A 20,442-nucleotide genomic window follows, 5' to 3' on the forward strand; every position below is an offset into this window, starting at 1 on the left:
CTTGCTCTCTTGGTGCCGTTGATCGTGCCCCGTCTCCGGTCAATGCCCTGCGGCGGCCATGCTGAGAGAACTAGACAAGGCGCTCTTGGGGTTCTGGTTGTACGTCGCCGGTATGTCTCAAAAACGAACCCATCCTCCGATGAATATCCGCCTCTTTATTCCGAATGCTGACGCTCAAATCGCGCATCTCTAGGACAGCTCTTCCCGGGTCAACATGCTCACGTCCGACGACCCCAAGGATGGCGACCCTTTGCGCTGCGTCCCTTCTACCTTTCCTTTATCGCCGGCCTCATGATCCTGATGCTCATCACCATCGAGACCCTCCGGCGATACACCGAACAGAATGGCGGACTCGTCTTCTTGCAGGACACTCAATCCGTCAGCTGCTCCATCTCGTTCGCTTACAACTACGTCCCGATCATCGTCGCTCTCGTTCTGGTCACCCTGTGGTCCTTCATCGACTTCGACGTCCTCCGTCTTGAACCGTATTTCCAACTCGCCCGCCCGGACGGCGTCCCCGCATCCGTGCTCTTTATCAACTACAATTTCGGCCAGACCTTCATCACGCCGCTGACCTCCGCCAAACGAGGTCATTGGGTCGTTTTGTCCGTTTCCCTGCTCACCGTCTTGATTCGCATGTTCCTGCCTGCCCTGCAGAGTACTCTCTTCGAGTTGCGCGAAGTGGAGGTCCTTACCAATGAGACGATGAAAACCTGGCCCGATCTGGTCGATCTCTCCACCCAAGCCAGCTGGATTGCCGCTGAAGAACGCGATGATTTCGATTCGGTCGAGTCCGTCTTCTCGTCCACAGGAGATCTGCGTCGATCCCGTTCGAATCGCTATGCCATCGCCCCCGTCGAAATTCCCATGGATGATCGGCGAGAAAGCACCGTGTGGACGGTTAACCAGACGATCTACTGGTCCGACCTGGCCTGCCATAACCTGCTGACGGATGCGGATGTTCCGTTGACTCTGAACACCACTGATCCCGATTTCCCCCTGGTGTCGTGGAACGTGACAGGGGTCCAGCTTGATAATGCCACCCACGACTGTCTATTGGATTTTGCCTATGAAAGTATTCTCTTTCCCGACACCGATTTTTTGCAGGTCCGCTATTGGGAACCAGTGCGGTCGGCCGAATTGTCCACTCCGGACGAGGGCCGCCGAGCTTTCGCCGCTCGAGGCTGCGAACCCTACGACATTTACGGCGTCCTCATCTCTGTGAACGCGACGGCGCACAACGCCCCCGAAATCACCGCTATGGGGCCGGTGTCCACCTCGAAGGCTACCCTGTTTGCCTGCAAGGTGGACTACCACAAGGCTCTCGCCGAAGTCTCCATGCACGCGAACAGCTCCATCACCTCGATCAACGTTACCTCGTCTACGACCACCAGCCTAACAGCGGAGCAATTCAACATCCAGGAGTTCCAGGGCCTCCTCGCCCATCGCGCCCCATACACGAGTGACCTTCTGTTCATTCAATACAACAGTACGAGCGGTGATCGCATGATCACGGAACTTCCCGTGGTCAGCCAGGATCTGGGAGACCTTGAACCGGTCTTGGTACTGGATACCTCGACCGTCATGGCCAGTGATGAGTTCCTGTCCAAGGTGACCAGGGGGGTGAGGCAGAGTTTCGTGCTCACCATGGGTCGGCTTTTCAACCCGGATGCCCCGCCAGCGGTTGTGCCAGCATGGCGACTCACCCGCCAAGTCGCCATCGCCGTTGTCGCGTTCGCTGCCCTATGGTCCGAAGTCATCCTCCTGCTGGCCATCTGTTTGGTGGTAATCATGTTCTATTTCTACCAGACGCGTCCCAATATCCTCCAGAGTGATCCAGGTTCCATTGGCGCAATGTGCAGCATGGTCACCGACCTCTTCGGTCCCTCCAACATTCTCGCCGAAGCGAATTCCGAACTCGACAAGTTTTCGACGCGACGATTGCGGATGCTCCTTCGAAATTATCGTCTATACTGGAGTGAAGGGCCGTTGGGAAGACGGGTGGAGATTGTGAATACTGATAGTACGTGCTCGAAAGAATGCTTCACCAATGCTCATATCCGGTCCACTAATGACAAAGTTCAGATTCCCCGCCGAACCTCACCGACCGGCTGCGCAATCGGGTCGATCCACGGCCTCATTTCCTCGTCATCCCCATATTCATTATCGAGTTCCTCCTCCTCGCGGCGGTGATCGTGACCATGGCGTTGATCATTGCATCCATGGCGCACAAGGGCAGCTTCCAGCATCTGACCCAGTCGGATTCAAGTTTCTTCCAGGTGGTTTTGTCCTTCATGCCGTCGATCGTTGCCTCGGCCGTGGGATCTCTGTGCAATTCCATCCACCGAAATGTGAGCATTCTCGAACCCTGGGTCCATCTCCAACGGGGGATGGCCTCGGCACGGACCTCCCTGTCCATGAACTACGCTGCCCAAACCCCTTGGGCCGTCTTTTTCAAGACCATCCGGGACCGCCATGTTCTGTTGGGCCTGGTCTCGTTCGCCTGCATGGTCAATACGGTCCTCACGGTCGTTGCCGGTGGTTTGTTTACGCAGGAACTCAAGACGTCCTACATACCAACCCAATCGGTGCTCACCAACTACAGCAATTCCATCTTTAAACAGACCGACTTTGCGGCTGATTTCACCGAGTATGACCTTATCCAGACGAGCATCACCAGTGGCGTATCACTACTTCCATGGACAATCTCCAACCAGTCATTTGTGCCCCTGAAGATCAACGACCCCGACCCCGATGTTATGTATGGCGCTCGAACGCTCGGAATTGGGGTCGACCTAAACTGCGAACAGTTGGACATTCGTTCCAGCCTTGTCGTTGACCCCGCCAACAAATCAACCTTTTGGCACTATAGCCCCTTTTATAACGCCAGCCGGGTCTGTCGGGTCAATATGTCATCGCTCAAGCACGAGGGCGGGATCTCCCTTTCGATCCATTTTCTTTCCCCGGACGCCCATGAAGACATGGACGACTGTCAAACCTCGACCGTGATGGTCGTGGGCCGGTGGAACTACACAGCCAACACGCCTATCACCGATGCGAATACCGTTGCATTACAATGTGAACCCATTGTGCGACTTGATGACTTCTCCGTCTTCTTTGATCAGCGGGGCCAGATCCAATCTTACGACCCTATTCCTCACAGCTCCATCTTGTCCGGACCCATGTACGAAAATGCAACGATTAGTTTGGGGCAGTTCAACAAGGTGTTTGCCGCTATCCCTCAGAGCTTCATGAGTGAAACGAGCCCTAATGGGTCTTACGTCTCGTCTTATGATTGGGCTGGTTTCCTGGTGGCTCGGCTCTACAAGCAACGCGAAGCGAGCATCAGCTCGCTCGACCCGATCGCCCTCATGGACATGTCTCAAGTTGTCTATCAATGGGTCTACAGCACCTATTTCTCCCTCTGGCGGAGCATCTACCTGGAGCCGCTGGCAACCCCGCACACGGCTCCAAATGCCACAGTCGTCAACCAAACCTGGACTATGGTTCCCTCGGTTCCCTCCTTGGCTATTGCGTTGGTCATCATCGCGCTCGACACGCTGGTCGTGCTCCTCGTGTTTGGGACCCGACGCGGACGGTTCGAGGGCCCGCGGATCCCACGCTCGATTGGTGCGGTGATGCCTTGGATTGCGCACAGCCGAATGCTGGATGACTTCCGAGGGACATACTCGTGGACGAGTATCCAGCGTCGCATCCATCTGAACCGACTGAACAAGCGGTATGGTTTTCGCATGTTTTCGGGGTCTGATGGCCGCTGGCGGTACGCGGTCGAGGAAGAGCCTCTCGTCGAGGAATCCAAGCCCGCGCCGACTCCGGCACCGTCGGTTGATCCGACGAAGCCACCGGATGTCGTGGAACTTCAGGTGATTGCGGAGAGTCCGCCTCCGCGTTGCCCTAATGAATAATGTGATATGAATGGATTGGTTTGGGTTGTAAAATAGATTTTGGTGTTGGAATTGGGATATGTATATATAATTGATACACGAAGGAACGTTTGACATCCCATTGTGGTTGCAGCCTCGTATAACTTGTCACTCCCAGGGCGTGAAGACAACAAGATAGCCCTAACGCCAGTCCCCGCTATCGGATAGCCCCGCCTCAGCAAATATCCCGCCACGACCTTGAAAGAACCTCTACCAGTGCCACGCAATGGACCAGAATTCACGGATCGAGGTTCTGCTCTTCGGACTGGGGGCGTAAGTGTGTATCTAGCCTTTGTGGATTTCCCTAACACACGCAGAATCGGCTCCTTCTACGCCTTCATCCTCCAGCGCTGCCCTCAAGTCCGATTGACGGTGGTGGCTCGGTCCAACTACGACGCTGTCAAGTCGGAGGTATTTGAAGCAAAGGCACAGATCGAGGCCGTAACTGACTGCGATAGGGCGTCCTGATTGATAGTGCGAATCATGGCCAACATCGCTTCCATCCACACCAAGGTATGATTCCCTCGTCTCGACCCGAGAGGAAACCTGACATCGCAGTGGTCCGATTGCCTCGCGAAGCAGGAAAAACCTTTGACTACGTGATCTGCGCAAACAAAGCCATCGACACAGAGGACGTAGTGGCCAAATTGGCCCCTGCTATCAGCGAGAGCACAACGATAGTCATCATCCAGAACGGCGTGGGGAACGAAGAGCCCTTCCGCAAGGCGTTCCCGGCGTGCTCGATCATCAGCTGCGTCGTAAGTTCTGTCAACCTACTTAAAGATAAAACCTAACAAGCTAGGCCTGGGTCGGCGCAAGCCAGCCCAGCCCCGGACACGTCCACCACACCGTCTCAGAGCACACCGAGCTGGGCCTCTTCCCGAACCCTGCATTGGACGTGGATCTGGAGAATCAGCGCGTAGAGACGTTCGCATTGCTACTCCGTCAAGGGGGAACCAACTTCCAGGTAGTGGATGACATCCAGCGTCGCAAGTGGGAGAAAGTCGTGTGGAACTGCGCGTGGAACGCCACTACGGCGTTGACCTGCATGGACACGCACGCGTGGTTGGCGTCGTCTGCTGACGCCGAGCCCTGGACGCGCCGACTGATGCACGAGGTGCTCGCCGTGGGACAAGCGTGCGGTGTACCGCTCGAGCACGGCCTGGTGGACCGGCTCATCGAAAAGATCAATTCCCTGCCGCCGGTGACGACGAGCATGCAGATGGATCGTGCTAGTCAGCGTGCGATGGAGATTGAGGTTATCCTTGGGTATCCGATGCGCAAGGGCCGGGAGTTGGGTGTGCAGACGCCGTTGTTAGAGACGCTTTATGTTTTACTGCGGGCGATTGATGGGGGAGTCCGCCAGCAGGCCAGGAGTTGAATTGAGGTGAGCTCAGAGAATAGACCAGCTATCTGCTACCTAAGGCCACTGCAATCCGACCGGAGAATCGACACAATCCGTCGCAGACTATCTACAGACTAGTTGTCCAACGCCATCGTAAATCATGTACATCATCAGTGTCCGTGTCCGCGGCGCGCACGGTGCGCCCGCTTGGTCGTGCTCGTGAATACCTTCGTAGACCCCTGGATGGCCTTCAGCGGCGGGGTGAGATCCTTGCCTTTGTTTGGGGGTCCGTTGTAGTCGCCGCTGCTGCACGCTTCGTCGATGGCGGAACACTTGTCCTGCCAGACCTGGCACACAGAGTTACCAGTAGGAAGAGCAGTGTTCCAGCACATGTCGCTCTGCTCCCAGCATTTCTCGGAAGACTGAACAGTTAGCCTGCGCTCATATCGGCCGAGTTCAGGAAATACTCACAGACCAGCATCCATCCTCAGTGGAATACTCGGGAACCTCAAACCCACACCAATTGTCCCGGACGAGGATACACCCTTCCGGCTTCAGACCGTGCTGCTGCACCTGCTGCGCACTGGCGACCTTGACATTCGCCGCGACATTCGCCTCCCCCGACTGATAGACCTTCGGCCCAAACATCGGATACGGCAGCTTCATTGGCTGATCATAGATATTGAACGTCAACCCGGGCATACCATCCAGATGATACGTCCCTTCGCCAATGCTCACAGTCTCGGGCTTCGCGCTCCCACCGCCCTGGACAAACACCTGCGCACAGCCGACATAAAACTGGGGATCAGGCGGGTTCGCATCGGCATTATGCAGCGCCAGCAACTCCGTCCGAACAAGATAATCCCCCTGGACAATATCCCCAGGAACACGCACAGACAGAAACCCGTCGTTATCAATGAGCTTCTCCGTGCACCATTTCCCCGCGGTGGAGTCATAGTCCTCCTGCCAGACCTTGAACCAGCCGTCGCCGGCGGCGTTGTCGTCGGCCGTTGCGTCGTCGACCTTCTTCATGTACACCGCGCAGGGACCCTTGTGGCTGATGTCGATGGCGCCGGGCTGGGCGGCGTCGGGGTACTCGCGGAACTCGAAGGTGAGGAGCGAGGAGGCCTTGGCGGGACAGACGCGGGAGACGGCTTTCTCGCCGTCGTAGCCTGTAGATGTTAGGAGATGAGGGTGTAGATTGAAGGGGAGGGAGGACGCACCGCAGGCCATGTTCTTGCTGGTAATAGGGTAAATGGGGTCGGAGGCTTTCTCGGCGTTGCGGTTCATGCGCACGCAGACGCCATCGCCTTGGTTCACGGTGTCGACGTAGAGGGTGGTGAAGGTGGTGTGGCAGGAGGCTAGGGAGAGGAGGAAGAAGAGGAGTAATCTAGACATTGCCAGTTTGAGTGAGCGTGAGAGTGAATAGAGAATGCAGAAGCAAACAAGGAAGATGCAATGAAAGAAAGAGGATAAACAAAGTTGAAGGAATGACAGTAGAAAGAGAATTTATAAGACCAAGGAGCGTAAGAATGGGAAGATAGTTGAGAAAACCTGCTCTACGATGCTGAAGCTGTAGTGAACGGTGAGTATATATACCTACTCATCTCGACTCTACAACAAAGAGATGAAACCGCCACCAATCATGGCTGCTGCACCACAGATTAAACAGCGCCTAATCACGCACTAAAACCTCCGATCAGACCAACCGGAAGATTAGGAACGACCGTTTGTTGCGAACGAGATCCTGTGGCGTTAATTTCCCGAACAGATCATGCTTGGCAGTTTCAGCATGGAGGGTCTGGTGGAAATGAGATCGGTTGCCGCCAGGGTTCAATGGCAGGGCGATAGAGATTGCTGGGAAGATGGCATTCAACAGGCACAGTTGACTGATGAGATGCTACGCATGTCCCACAAGAATGTCACCGTGGTGGTCCGATGTAGCTCATCCCGTCGAGGTGTAACATTTGTATTGTAGATCATGTCTGGCATTGGGATGCATAACTTGGAGGGATATAACCTGGACATGTAAGTATTGCCTAGCTGGCAAGATGCAGACCGCCCTTGCTTCATGGCTCTATATATCACGCGCAGGTGGTAGTGTAACCCATAGGGCTACTGCTCTAGAAGATGCTGCTCTAGATGAACAGCAGCTCCCAGTGCTGTTCAGAAGTTTGAGAAGGAGAACACGATGAGAGGTAGACTTCCTGTGTCTAAGAGACAAAGATGCCAAGAGAGCAGTCATCCCATGGCCTCCCAATGATGACCTGGTTAGCGAGTGGCTAGCAGGTAGTTAACTAGCCGCCTAGCTAAGTATACCCCTCGATGGGTGGCTGGAGACAACAGGATTGCTGCTGGCTCTGCTGGTTAACAAGATAGGTAATCTTCCAGTGAACAGCATATATTCTCATATGTTTGTATTTTTACCGCTCTCAGATCTTGGTCAGTGTCATAGCACTCGCAGCAGGAAGTGCCCCGTTGCAGGTACGGACAGACCGACATCCCGCTAAAAGCAATTATGCAGTCAGCCGCACGATTTCAATCTGACCCCTCAGTCCATCTCACAGCACCTGGCAAGATACCACCCCATCATGGATCCTCTGTCCATCATTGAACTCGTCTCCAACATCATCTCGTTCATCGATTTCGGACGGAAGTTGCTCACGGATGTGCGTGAAATCCAGAACTCGGCTGCCGGGGTTACGCAGGATGCTCTCACCCATGAATTCATTGCGCAGCAGATGCGCGAGTTCACTGACAAGCTCATCCCCCCAAATCAGAGCGTCGACGACCAATACAAGGGCACGATTTCTCTGGCAAAGGAGTGTCGCGCAGCGGCGGCGGATATTCAAAAACTCCTAAACAAAATCAAGCCCAAGGATCCAGGGTCCCGTCTCCAAAGCTGGGGCAGTGGGATCAAGGGTCTTCGGTATGGAAAGGAGCTCTCGAGCTTACAGGCGAAAATGGAGCGGTATAGGGATCAGTTGGTCGTGCAACTGAATTGGGTAACCACGTACGCTCATCGCATCTGTTTGAAGTAGGGAGAAGAAAATGCTGACGTTGGCAGGTCCGAGGTCAAGGACCGGCTGGAGCGCCTTGCAAGAGACTTCGACAAGAATGGCGATCGAATCATCCAGATTCAGAAGCAGGTGGGTGATCTTAAGCGGACGGTAAAGACGAGCGATGCCCAGTTGAGACAAGCAATTCGAGATCTGCTCGGACTGTCGCACGGCCTGTACGTCACAGTGCACTCCCATCGCCTACTCGAAAATCTCCGGTTTGACGAAATGGACTCTCGATTTCATATCGTCCCGTATGCGCATGAGAGAACTTTCGAGTGGATCTTCAGCTGTCACGAGTACAGCAATGACATATATGCGAAATTCTTCAAGGATTATGAATACCATGATACGATCCGGGAACAATTCAAATCGTGGTTGTCGTTCGAAGATGGAATCTACCACGTCTCCGGCAAACTGGGATCCGGAAAGTCAGCTCTGATGAAGTTCCTGTATCCGGACCTTCGCACAAAGAACATGCTAGAGAAATGGGCGGGCCATGAGAGGCTCATCATGGCACACTTCTTTTTCTGGAGACCTGGATCAAACTTGCAGCATTCGGTGCGTGGACTATATAGAGCACTCCTCTACAAGACTCTCTCGGTGATACCCAGCCTGATCCCTGAGGTGCTGCCAGAGCAATGGAAGGAGATCCAGTCCAAACCCTGGCAGGCAAACGCCAAAGTCGACTTCCCGCTTAAGACGCTTCAACACGCCATGTACCGCCTGGTGTGCTGCCAGTCCGAGGATTTGCGCATCTGTTTCTTCATCGATGGTCTGGACGAGTGCAAGGACGAGGAGTGCAAAGGGAGTGATAGCGATCAGCATCGCCATCTAGCCCAGACTCTATCCTGCTGGTGTGCTGAATCCAAAGGCCGGCTCAAAATCTGCGCGTCTAGCAGAGAGTACAATGTTTTTCTGGAGAATTTGCCATCTGAGCGACGACTATACATGCAGCGTCTTACGGAAGAAGATATGAGAATCTATATCCGTGACCGAATGAGTTTTGCGCGAGGGACAGAGGGATGGGCGGAGTTGATTAAATCCATGATCAAAAAGGCTGACGGCATATTCCTTTGGGTGGCATTAGTTACTAGTCGGTTACAATATCTCCACGAGAGCAAAGTCAGCTGGAACATACTCCAGAAGGAGATTGACCAAGCTCCTGAGGGACTGTACAACCTCTTCAGCCATGTTATCCAGTCGCTCGCTTCCTCTGACCTGAGACGCGCGTATCGAACGTTTGCAATCATTCGGAAACTGGGCGAATACAGATTGCCTCTGCCACTTCTCTGCTACCCGTTCATCGACCATTACACCGGTGACTCGGATTTTGACAGCTGCGAGATTTCTCATCAAGAGCGGATGTCTGAAAGTGACCGGCTCAAACAAGCACGGGGTATGCTCATGGGCTACTGTGGAGGACTGTTCGAACCTACACAAACGAACTACCGTGATTTAGTCACCGGAGCGACCATCGCTTTCACGCATCGATCTGTCCCCGAGTTTGTCGAGTCACTGGATACCAAAGAAATGGAAAAACATCTCCGAGACTTTTGCGCGGAGGACGCAGCGTCATACCTTTTTCTGGCCTACCTGTGGGCCAAGGATATAGGTAACTTACCCCAGGGAGCCGCTGGCCAGGTGTGGCTGAGCTACATCACCTCCGACATTATAACAATGAGGAAGGTCGCAAAGATTGGGAAAGCGCCGTTCCATTTCGAGGAGCAAATGTGGTCTGTTCTTACTCGGCTGGGGGCGAGGACCATCACAGATCAAGACCCTTATTACGATATCATCATCCCGGTAGATGTGGACTATGGTGATTATGAGCAGATTGCGTGTAATAGCGAACATAAAGCAGAAGATCGCGTGTATCACATGTCTCACCCTTTCTATCTGTCAGCTTGGTTCGAAAACTTGGGATACGTGCAATGGAAATTGGCCCATGACCCATCAGTCGCGCCGACCCCGTTCCACCTCGTCTTGCTTTTTTACAGCCTACTTTACGTACACGAGAGCGAGGAATCCGCGGCATTCTACCAGATACTGGATACGTTACGAGAAAGAGGGTTATCGCCGCAAACAATGACAACACTCGCACCGTCTGCAAGGGCAGTTAATAGTCACGAGATTACTGTTTGGCAACATTTCATATTGTGGGTGATTCTAGAAGGACAATCCCGGGGTCTGTGCATTTGGAGATGGCTCCTGGAGAACGGAGCCGACCCCCATTTTATAATGTCCGTTCCGAACGAAGAATGGCCCACTGGGTCTTCTGCACCATGTACTCTGGTTCTCGGAAGAGAAAGACGTCGCCTGGACGAGATTGATCTACAGCACGTCTTTGATGGTCCTGTGACATCAGAAAAATATCCTAATCCTGACGGTACCGGCATCCGGATGACATTGGTTGATATTATCAGAGAGAAGCATTTTGCTGAGGGCGAGGAAGAATTGATCGCGTTGGTCGAGCGGAATATGCGACTTTTTGGAGATGAGCCAGAGAGGACCGAGTCTACCAGAGGAATCTCGGAAGGGGACTTCGATGAGGAAGCAGGTGACACGACGCCTGCAAACAAGACTGAAATAGCGCTGTACACTCCGCATGACCAACCGTTGCCCGGATCTGAAGGGAAATGGATGATGTTGTCTGCATATATCCTGGGTGGGTGTCCCGCGGGTGATGACTCTTGACTATGTTAACGAGAGTTTACAGGGCTTTTATCCGGGTTAGTTGCGGCATACCTGATTTCTGCTCTTTGATTTCCCTTGTGTGTGAAGACAATCAGGGCATGATCTAGATGACCATGGTAGTTTGGCTCGGATGAAGCGATGAAGTCAGATGGCCAAGTTGCTTGACGCTGTTCGTCCGCAACACCTGCCATACATGGAAAGCCATTTGGAGATGGCGTAAATCAATATCAGAACAGTAAGAATTGTCTACGTATGCACACCGGGGTAAGCAGCACGGAGATGCGTAGAAGGTCGTATCGGAAGTTTCTTGAACGCATCTTACAGGTCTGTGCTATGGGTCTCACAATAAGCATTGCTTCTGATCGCAATCAGTCTGAGACGATCCAGCCTGCCTCAAAGTACCAACTCTTCTGCTGCATCTGATACATCAAAATATCGGAATCCTCGGTGCGGAGTATCCTCGGGGCGGCCAGATTACCCCGTATGGAAAGGATGTCTCATTTTTGAGAACCAAGCCCTAAGTGAGACCCACGCCGAACTAGATCTACAGCACCTTGTAGGAAAAATCGCGCCAGCTGATCTATCCATTGAAGTCGCAGACAATCACGCTTTAGCGTTGCATGTCACATGCATCAAACTCGGGGCTGTCTGGGATGGTCTCAACCTGAGACAGCCATATACGTATAGTTGGTATTTGGTCACCAAATCGCCGAAATCGCCCTCGCGCTCGTACCTCCTACCGAGGCCGGCATTCGAGCGCCGGTATCCAGCTGTTCTGTGTCTGGAATTGCATAGAACTGGGTTCGAGATACAAGAATTGACTGAGAGTCCCAGGTAGGACAGGCAACACACGCCTCTCACACCAAGTGAGGCGTATCGTTATGATTGATTGATGTGTCCTCGGTACATTATCCGGTAGGCTACGCTCACATCCCAAAAGCCGTTCGCAGCCCTATACCTCGGTGCAGGGCAGATGAAACAACGTCCATGTCTCACGGGCAATCAGTCCGACGCCCTAGTAGGGGTATCAAAACTTTATCCCAGTCTCAAGTTTGAAAAGATCGATGGAATCAAGTATAAATTGAAGCTCTTTCACCTTGAAAACATGAGAAAGCATCAAGCTCTTTCGTTCTACCCTTCACTCGTTCATCTCTACTGAGCTGGTCTCACTATTTCCCTTTCATCAATCCATTCGTTACATTTTCACCATGAAGGCCACCTTCTTTACTCTTTCTCTTCTCGGCAGCGCCTTGGGTGCACCGACCAAGACCATCGAGAACCGACAACTCGGCGATCTTTCCTCTCTAGGTACCAGCAGTGGGCTGGGCTCCCTGGCCTCGCTCTTCCCCATCCCATCCGGTCTCTCTGGACTGGGAGGCCTGGGTGGACTCGGCAACTTGTTGGGTTCCGGCTCCTCCACTGGTTCCATTCCCAGTTTGGGTAATCTGGGTTCTCTGTTTGGGAGCAGCAGCAGCAGCAGCAGCGGATCCGGCAGCGGCCTCAGCAGTCTGCTGGGCGGTCTGGGAGGTACGAACGCACTCTTTCAAGTGACATCAGAAGACAGAGTTAAATAACGCAGAGACCCACACTAAACGCGCTGGAATAGGCTCCTCCACTGCCAACGGCGTCACCGACAAAGACGCCTGCCAGCCGTTGACCTTTATCTTCGCCCGCGGCACCACGGAGCTCGGTAACATGGGCAACACCGTCGGCCCAGCGGTAGCTGAGAAGCTGAAGTCGTTGACAAACAACAAGGTGGTAATCCAGGGGGTGGATTACGCAGCCTCAGCTGCGGTGCGTACATCGCTTCCATTCTCCGCGCTATCGGGGATACTAATTAAAGCAGGGCAACGCGGCAATGGGCGCAGAAGGCGGCCCGCAAATGGCCCAGCTCGTGCAACAGGCGCTGAAGCAGTGCGCCAACACAAAGGTCGTGCTCGGCGGATACTCGCAGGGTGCGATGGTCGTGCACAACGCGGCGAGCAAGCTAAGCAGCGGACAGGTATCGGGCGCGGTGCTGTTTGGGGATCCGTTCAGGTCGCAGGCTGTGGAGAATGTTGAATCCTCTAAGGTCAAGGAGTTTTGTGCGCAGGGTGACCCGGTCTGTCTGAATGGGGCTAATGTCATAGCGCACATTAGCTACGGGGCTGATGCTGAGGAGGCGGCGCAGTTCTTGATCAAGTCTGCTGGTGTTTAGAAATTAAGCATGCGGATGGTTACCAGGATTTAGATGTCTTGATGGATGAATTTACGGTTCGATATTTATGTAACTACGCACTTGATTCTCTGATAAATAGGACATGGCTGCTGGGAAAGCCGGTTGGAGACCTGACTTATGCCTTTGATGGCTGGACATGATATCTGGATCCAAGGAAGAAACAAGCACCACGAATAGTGGTTAACTGGAGCAATACAAGGTAATTGAAGCAACATTAGATATGGATTATACTCAATTGCGATAAATTGCGATACCTTCCTGTCCGCGGAGTATGCATAGGATGCAACCAGACAGAAGTCAACATTGATAACATGTAGTTAATCACACTGGACTTTTGTTAGATACAAGGGGAAGCTTCATAAACAATAGACACGAGGAAGGATACTCAATTTGCCGTCCTCGTTTTCCACTCTTTATCAACAAACATGGTAAAACTCAGGTATATGTCGGGTAGGCATAGCAATTGTGCGAATCACTGATGATCTGCGTATGCCTTTCAGAGAATCTTTCAGCCAGACTATCCCGGAAAACACAGGACACGCGCAGATACCAAGTTCAATCCTCCCCATAGACGTCTTTACAATCCAACAGACACCCCAGAGTCAATAATATCCATGAGGCCTCACTGACACTTCAAAGTCATACTTGGTCCAACGGTCGCCTTCCCATTTCAAATACCATCCCCAAAGGGTCTGTACACGGCGAGTGGAGTCTAGCTTTTTATTTTCGCATGTGTATCTCCCAGTGAGCCTGTAGTCCATGCCCTCGTCCTTGAGCAGTCTCGACCGTTCTCCGTCTTTGACCAGAGCGGCATCCGGCTTTTTCAACAACCGCCGATAAATCCTTTCCTTGGCTTCCCCATGTCCGATTAGATCGCCATCGGGCATTTCCTGAACGTGGCGCCCTTCTTTGTGGATGTGGGCATCCGTTGTGTGGCGCTCCATTCGTGTAGTTGGAGTGGACATCTTGTATATACCTTTGTTGAGCCCAGCGTGGGTTATTGAATGAGGAAATGATAATGGATGGTCTTGCCCGTGGAGAGAAGGGAATGTTGTTTATGCCGGGAGCAGAAGTACCTGGCATCTTCCAACTGCAGAAAAAGGGACGCTGGATCGGATATGAGGCTTTATATTGATGCCACAATTTCATCAATGCGTCATTCCCGTTGATAGACTGCCTGTCATATGATTATCAGCAGAGATGGGAACGATACTTTTCGTTCCGTAACCAGGAAATGACAAAGGTTATCGGAGCCTAGATCAAGAGGCCCTCGGAACATGGGATATGAGTCTGATTTTGGATGATTTTAATAGGAAGAATACAGCTATAATGCATTTGGTAGCGATTGGTACGACTCCTCCAGGAGTACCAAGTAGAACATTGGACGGGCGAGGTTCAGGGCCACAAAGAGTAGACCCGAGATACTCCGATGGTACCATGAACCATGGTAGATTGACGACTGCACAGACTTGTCTAGGTAGGCGAAGGCGAGGGACACGCGAATTAGGTACAATATGACAGATAGCCAGACTGATTAGCTATCTGCTCACTCCAACTGGCTGAGGGCGTTTCCCCAACTGTATTCTGTAAGTCAAAGACCCTGAGGGCTAAGCGAAACCTGTCGACATTTCGAGAAATTAACTGCATACGATTTCCGTCTATATAAAGGTGGTCACTATGTACAGTACAAGACGCGGGCAGCTTAGAACACCTTGAATCCACCCGGCATCAGAGTTTGAAAGACACCCGAGGGGTCATACTTGCGCGCAATCTTTTGCAACTTGCGATGATTAGTCTCTCCGTAGCCCGGGAAGATAGACTGGAACCCGGCCGAGTCGCCCATATAGTTGAAGGGATCGTACAGGCCCGCCGCCTGTGTGGCATTGTTGATCTTGTACGTGGTGTCCTCCACCCACTTCGCGACAATATCATCGTACACAGAGCCGATCCATTCCACCACCTCGGCGTAGCAGAGGTAGACCTTGGAAGGATCCAGGCCCAAAGCGTTACCGCCCTTGGCGGCCGAGGCGGCCATCCAGTCGGCACCGATGGGCTGCCAGTCCAGCTGGATGGTGGAGATGTTGGCGGCGGGGATCTGCGCGTACAGCTTCGGCAGCTCGTTGAAGAAGGTCGTGTTGATGATCTTGATGCCTTGGAGGAGTTCATCGTACGTCGTTCCTACCACGGTACCGGCCACAAAGACATCGCTACATCACTCGTCAGTTGCAAATAGATGAACCTGGTGGCACTGGACGTACTTGATGTTGGGGACCACCATCGCACCGGTTTCCGCCGCAAACTCTGACACGGTCTTGAAACCAAGCGTGCTGCTGATGGCCGGGATGTCGGTGAACGGCTTGAAGATCTCGGGGTAGCTTGTGTTCGGGCTGTCGTAGAAGAGAATGACAGATGCCAGGAGCTCGTCGCCAGGGACTAGGGCGGGCACGATGTGCGTCTTGGGGTCGTAGATGTCGGAGGCGTATTTAGCAGCAGCCTAGGTTGTCAGCACAAAATCGAACACGATAATAGGGATGGACATGGATATACCTCCAAGAACCGATCTACATACTTGGCCGCCACGGTATGCGAACCAGCCCACACGCGAGGCGACTTGAAAGTCTCGATATCGAACCGCGTGACAATGCCAAAGTTGCTGCTCCCGCCCTTCAACGCCCAGAACAGATCCGGGTAGGAGGCCTTGTTGGCCTGTACGATGGAACCGTTTGCCAGAACAACCTCGTAGTTGATCACCGTGTCACATCCCCAGCCCACCTGGTTGCCGTAGAAGTTGACACCGCCGGCAAGGAGCAAACCGGGCACTCCGACAGGGCCCAGACGTCCGCCAGCCACAGACAAATCATCCTTCTGGAGATAGGAGTAGACGTCCTCCCATCTGCGCTGGGTTAGAGGAACTCCAGATCCGAAGCGGGATAGAACTCACCGATAAGCAGGACCGAGCGAGAGAACCGAGTGATCCGGGGACAACTTCATCGTCGTCAAGTTCGACATGACAATAAGTACTCCGTTGTCAATATTGTTGGAGCCCTATTCATAGGATTAGTACTGTCCCATTATTGATCGACGACATCACCCACGCGAATACCCATATGGCCGCCTCCTCGCACGGCAAATTTGGCCTCCGCATCGACCAGCGACTCCAGCCCCTTGGCCAACTGCTGACTCGATTGTGGGCGAAACACGCAGCTGGGCGACATCTTCTCGGTGTTGGACCAGAATTCCTGCGCTTCATACTGGTAGACCGAGCTGTTTTGGAAGAAGACGACATCACTGAGACGGGCACTCAGCGCGGTGCAGCCGTTCGGAACAGTCGACGCGTCGACCAGGTGCGATCCAAAAACCGCACCCGCGAAGGACACAAGCGTAGATACTGCGTGCATCATGGATGATCGGGGTGTCACGATCCCAGAGACTTGCGGAGGTAACTCCAGAAATTCCCACAATTCGGGAAAGGCTGTCTGTCATATGAGCCTGCAGCGGAGGCATGAATCAGGAGGGCTCCGGCAGCCAGCGGAGCCTGTGTCAAGCTCACTGGAGACGCTAAGATCGTTAGTCTGGCTGAAGACTTGTCAGAGTTCATCAGAACTACTCTGTACTAGGCCAGTGGAGCCGGCCGTGATTAATGTGGATTCCACCATCAAGTCCTCGAAATTTGTCTACGCAACGCAGCTGAGACCATTCCCTGGTGAAGATCCCACTCATCGGAAGAGACACCTAGTGCGGGCTAGCAGGAACCCTAGCAGGCCCTAGGAATGCACCAGGGGTGGAGAGCGGTCCACTGCATCCCCAGCCTGCGTAGCATGGACCCGTTCGTTGGAATGTGCGCGGTTGATTGGCAAAGGGTAATTGGAATCGAACCCCGCTGCTATATCATTGGCATTGTTAGTAGTCCTTTGGTGATAATGGTCCTGGCCAAGTGGGTGCTGGCCCACGACACTACGGAGGAAACAGAAACTCCATCCGAGCAGGCCTCTACATAGTGAAAACATCCGACAACTCCATCGCCATCCAACAGAACCAGCATATTACAGAAAAATCGTGACAGCAAAGACAACAACCATATCTTAGGCAGTGGCATCACCGTTCCTTCCTAGCGTTCTCCACGTCGAACTCGACCGTCCGAACAATCCCGTCCACGACCCCATGGGATTTCCCCTGTGCGTCGGCAGACGATAATATATGCTCTTCGCTTTCATTTCCAGGCGCACTCTTCAATGTCGTCAGGGTCGTCGAGTACTGGTGGCTTCGGTTCCCGGAAAAGTCAGGGTTGTTGCTACGGGGCATCGATCCCAGCGGATGACCATACTTGCGCGTCGACGGATATGAATTCGATGAGAGTCCCAGCAGACGGGGGAAGTATCTCCGCACGAACGGTCGCATTGCTGTGACGCAGCCCAGTCCGATACCGAGGTTTAGCTCGATCGTACACCACATCAGAGCGTTTGTTGTAGCCCCTACACCTAGTCAGAAGGAAGGTCCTCGAAGCGAGAAATCAGACTTACAGGTCAGATCGGTGGTGTTCATGAGGGTATACAGCGACGCCAGTCGGATACAGCTGACGATACCCACGCTGTTGTCGTCAGTCGAGTCCGATTTGGTATAAAGGGCACACTCACAAACAACCCATGGCCAGAATCGACCCAACAGCAATCTTCTGTCGTAGAGGCATCTGCAGGCGTCGGAGCCAGGGACTACCACCATTAGCACCGTCACTTATGTTCATGGTCGAAGGGATGGACATACATCGGAACCACGACTGTCGCAAAATCCGTAAAGATCCCCAGTCCCGCGTTCGCAAAGTAAAAGACCGGTCGGTTCATGCAGCTGCCCTTCAGTTCGAGGTCCCATGCCTTTTCAACCGGGGCGCAGCTGAAGACGTTGGCGAGCACGCTGGCGATCGAGTATCCCGCCGCGATGAAGACAATCGCCCAGACGGCGATGTGGAAGTTCCGGCTCGGGAAGATGCGCATGTAGAAGATGAGGACGGAACACTTGGTGATTCCGGTGGCAGCGCAATAGAAGATGGCCGAGATGACGTTTAACTAGGAGGGTTCCGATTAGTGGTCGGAGTCGCTGCTATCCGGCGGTGATTCGATTCTACCTTGTTGAACCATGGTTTGAAGTGCTCCAGACGAACGTCCCACAGGTGCTTCCCCAGTCCATAGTTGAGCACTGTCCAGGAAAATGATCAGTTTGGGCCTTCATGACGTCCGGCTGTATACTTACTGGTAAGTGTGACTCCAGTCAAGACGCATGATAACACCTAGTGAAATTTGGTCAATTTTGGCCTGCAGACAAAATGCGATATCCATACAAAAGCAGCAATCATCAAATCTGCACCCGGTCAGCGAAATCCAGAAGGAGCTTGTACAAACACCCACAATCATCGGATTGAAAGCTTCGCACAATCACAATCCGAGTCCACGTCCGCACAAAGACCGCAATTGCGGCGAGCGGAAGGAAAACGCAGTTTACCACCAGATATTTCGTCCCAATATACGGAGGGTCGACGAAGTTGTAGGATTCCCCAGGCGGCGGAGTGGTCGCCGGTGTAAAGCCGGTGGTGGTCGCCATGGGTCATCAGGAGAGGTCGTAGATGACAATCTTCATGTGTGCCAGTCGCATCGGGAGATTCAAATATCAAATGATATAAGGAGTTCCCCGGGCTGGGGGGTGATTTGTATTCCACAGAACTATAGTAGGAAGAGGGAGTCGGGAAACGGAAGAAATCAGAGACAGTGCGCAATCATTTAACTTAACTCAGCTGGTCCCATCGCGATTATTAGTAGATACTAGGGCAGCAATAGACTTTGACACCCAATGTCACTAGGAATACGGATGCAAATGGTGCGCAGCAACATGATCCTTCGCCCGGCTCGAGTATCCTAGACCACCGACTATCGTGATTTTCCGGGGAAGAGAGTCCTTGGCTTCTATGCATAGATTTCAGATCACTACAACCAGCAACTACACATCGAATCTGGCAACTTATGCTTCTCACAGGGACTACCTATCGCCACTGAGACCTAACCACGCAGCTCCTAACGAATCCACTAGGACAGGCCCACTGCGAGAGATAGGCTCATTCCTGGAATACTCCAGTATCTAAGGAGTACGAAGTACTCGGGGGACGCTTCGGCGCCCGGATTACCGCACGGTGTCAGGCGGGCTTCAGCAACGATGTGCGGACGACTCAAGCCGACATTGGGTCTACTCCGTATAATATGTGCCAGAGTGGAGCCAGCATTGCAGTATGTACATAGGAATCACTAGTTCCTCTTCATCTTGGCTGGAGCATGGGGCAAAGAGAGCGCCGAACACCGCACAACATTGTCGATAGGGGTGGACCAGGGTCCCGGACATGAGTTGCCCCCTGTGGTCATTCATTCGCCGTATAAATCCGCCATCAGGCCATTTGAGTGATCTACATCCCATGCACGATCGAAGAGGAAATGATAGACCCAGAACCGCGTGGTCAAACGAAACTAAGAAGGATTTGTGGAGCAGGTGTCTCGTTGCAAGGTCCCGGGGATTCTCTTAGCTCCTTTGAGGATCCCCACTGTGGCGTCGCCATATATCTACTTGTACACAGTATTGTACGGAGTAGCCCGAATATTGCAAAGGCGAGCCATAGCCCTGCTGAATGGGTTTGGGGTATCTTGGGCATGTTGTCGAATCTTGAATATTTCTCCCCAGATCAGCTCCGATTATCCGATTCTGTTCGTTACCTCGGTAGGCTCCAGGAATGGAGACACTGATCATCTGCACGAACACGTTCGACGGGAACTCAGAGTGACGGAGCCCCGTTGGCCGTGGGTTGGGTCTAGTTTCTTTTTAGTTCCACGCGGCATCGGCTGGAGGTCCATACTATTGCGCGCTAGACAGATCGTCTGCGGCTGGCGGGAGAATTGAGATAGAAAGAAGGGAACGGATTTGCCACAGATCCAGGTGATCAACACATATATCCCCTATTCTCGCAATGATATGAGTTTTTCCAGGGTGTTCACATCGAACTGCAGCAGAACTGGCTTGCCGTCGACTCCGGGTGGGAGCTCAGGAACTAAGTAAAAGAATAACTTTGGCCGTCTGCGTTAGTCGAGACAGAACTGGGTCCTGCTCCACATGGGTTACCAAGATTTCGAGTGCTGTTCTCGTTGATGG

At 53.0% G+C, this 20,442-nt stretch overlaps 8 protein-coding genes across 8 annotated transcripts; 4 read left to right on the forward strand and 4 right to left on the reverse strand.

The window, feature by feature from the left end:
• Positions 1 to 58: 58 nt before the first annotated feature.
• Positions 59 to 3,926, forward strand: ATEG_01033 (DUF3433 domain-containing protein; the record flags this gene model as incomplete). The annotated part of the gene is made up of 3 exons (XM_001208398.1): positions 59 to 110; positions 194 to 2,023; positions 2,086 to 3,926. 3 exons carry the CDS (start codon positions 59 to 61, stop codon positions 3,924 to 3,926), a joined length of 3,723 nt encoding a protein of 1,240 aa, XP_001208398.1.
• A 244-nt stretch (positions 3,927 to 4,170) lies between these two features.
• Positions 4,171 to 5,325, forward strand: ATEG_01034 (ketopantoate reductase family protein; the record flags this gene model as incomplete). Its single annotated transcript, XM_001208399.1, has 5 exons — positions 4,171 to 4,217; positions 4,262 to 4,355; positions 4,403 to 4,457; positions 4,503 to 4,702; positions 4,747 to 5,325. The coding sequence occupies 5 exons, from the start codon at positions 4,171 to 4,173 to the stop codon at positions 5,323 to 5,325; spliced, it is 975 nt and encodes a 324-aa protein (XP_001208399.1).
• Positions 5,326 to 5,459: 134 nt separating this feature from the next.
• Positions 5,460 to 6,687, reverse strand: ATEG_01035 (lytic polysaccharide monooxygenase auxiliary activity family 9 protein; the record flags this gene model as incomplete). Its single annotated transcript, XM_001208400.1, has 2 exons — positions 5,460 to 5,711; positions 5,761 to 6,687. 2 exons carry the CDS (start codon positions 6,685 to 6,687, stop codon positions 5,460 to 5,462), a joined length of 1,179 nt encoding a protein of 392 aa, XP_001208400.1.
• Positions 6,688 to 7,880: 1,193 nt separating this feature from the next.
• Positions 7,881 to 11,045, forward strand: ATEG_01036 (uncharacterized protein; the record flags this gene model as incomplete). Its single annotated transcript, XM_001208401.1, has 2 exons — positions 7,881 to 8,302; positions 8,357 to 11,045. The coding sequence occupies 2 exons, from the start codon at positions 7,881 to 7,883 to the stop codon at positions 11,043 to 11,045; spliced, it is 3,111 nt and encodes a 1,036-aa protein (XP_001208401.1).
• Positions 11,046 to 12,253: 1,208 nt separating this feature from the next.
• ATEG_01037 (carbohydrate esterase family 5 protein) lies at positions 12,254 to 13,242 on the forward strand (the record flags this gene model as incomplete). The annotated part of the gene is made up of 3 exons (XM_001208402.1): positions 12,254 to 12,572; positions 12,652 to 12,839; positions 12,892 to 13,242. 3 exons carry the CDS (start codon positions 12,254 to 12,256, stop codon positions 13,240 to 13,242), a joined length of 858 nt encoding a protein of 285 aa, XP_001208402.1.
• A 623-nt stretch (positions 13,243 to 13,865) lies between these two features.
• On the reverse strand, positions 13,866 to 14,228 carry ATEG_01038 (uncharacterized protein; the record flags this gene model as incomplete). Its single annotated transcript, XM_001208403.1, has 1 exon — positions 13,866 to 14,228. The coding sequence occupies one exon, from the start codon at positions 14,226 to 14,228 to the stop codon at positions 13,866 to 13,868; it is 363 nt and encodes a 120-aa protein (XP_001208403.1).
• Positions 14,229 to 14,965: 737 nt separating this feature from the next.
• On the reverse strand, positions 14,966 to 16,661 carry ATEG_01039 (FAD-binding oxidoreductase; the record flags this gene model as incomplete). The annotated part of the gene is made up of 5 exons (XM_001208404.1): positions 14,966 to 15,470; positions 15,522 to 15,757; positions 15,811 to 16,156; positions 16,205 to 16,308; positions 16,359 to 16,661. 5 exons carry the CDS (start codon positions 16,659 to 16,661, stop codon positions 14,966 to 14,968), a joined length of 1,494 nt encoding a protein of 497 aa, XP_001208404.1.
• Positions 16,662 to 17,358: 697 nt separating this feature from the next.
• ATEG_01040 (uncharacterized protein) lies at positions 17,359 to 18,855 on the reverse strand (the record flags this gene model as incomplete). The annotated part of the gene is made up of 6 exons (XM_001208405.1): positions 17,359 to 17,735; positions 17,784 to 17,851; positions 17,898 to 17,972; positions 18,025 to 18,323; positions 18,383 to 18,453; positions 18,663 to 18,855. The coding sequence occupies 6 exons, from the start codon at positions 18,853 to 18,855 to the stop codon at positions 17,359 to 17,361; spliced, it is 1,083 nt and encodes a 360-aa protein (XP_001208405.1).
• Between the last annotated feature and the right edge of the window lie 1,587 nt (positions 18,856 to 20,442).

Source organism: Aspergillus terreus, genomic scaffold, assembly GCF_000149615.1.
Source record: "Aspergillus terreus NIH2624 scaffold_2 genomic scaffold, whole genome shotgun sequence".
Taxonomy (NCBI): Eukaryota; Fungi; Ascomycota; class Eurotiomycetes; order Eurotiales; family Aspergillaceae; genus Aspergillus; species Aspergillus terreus.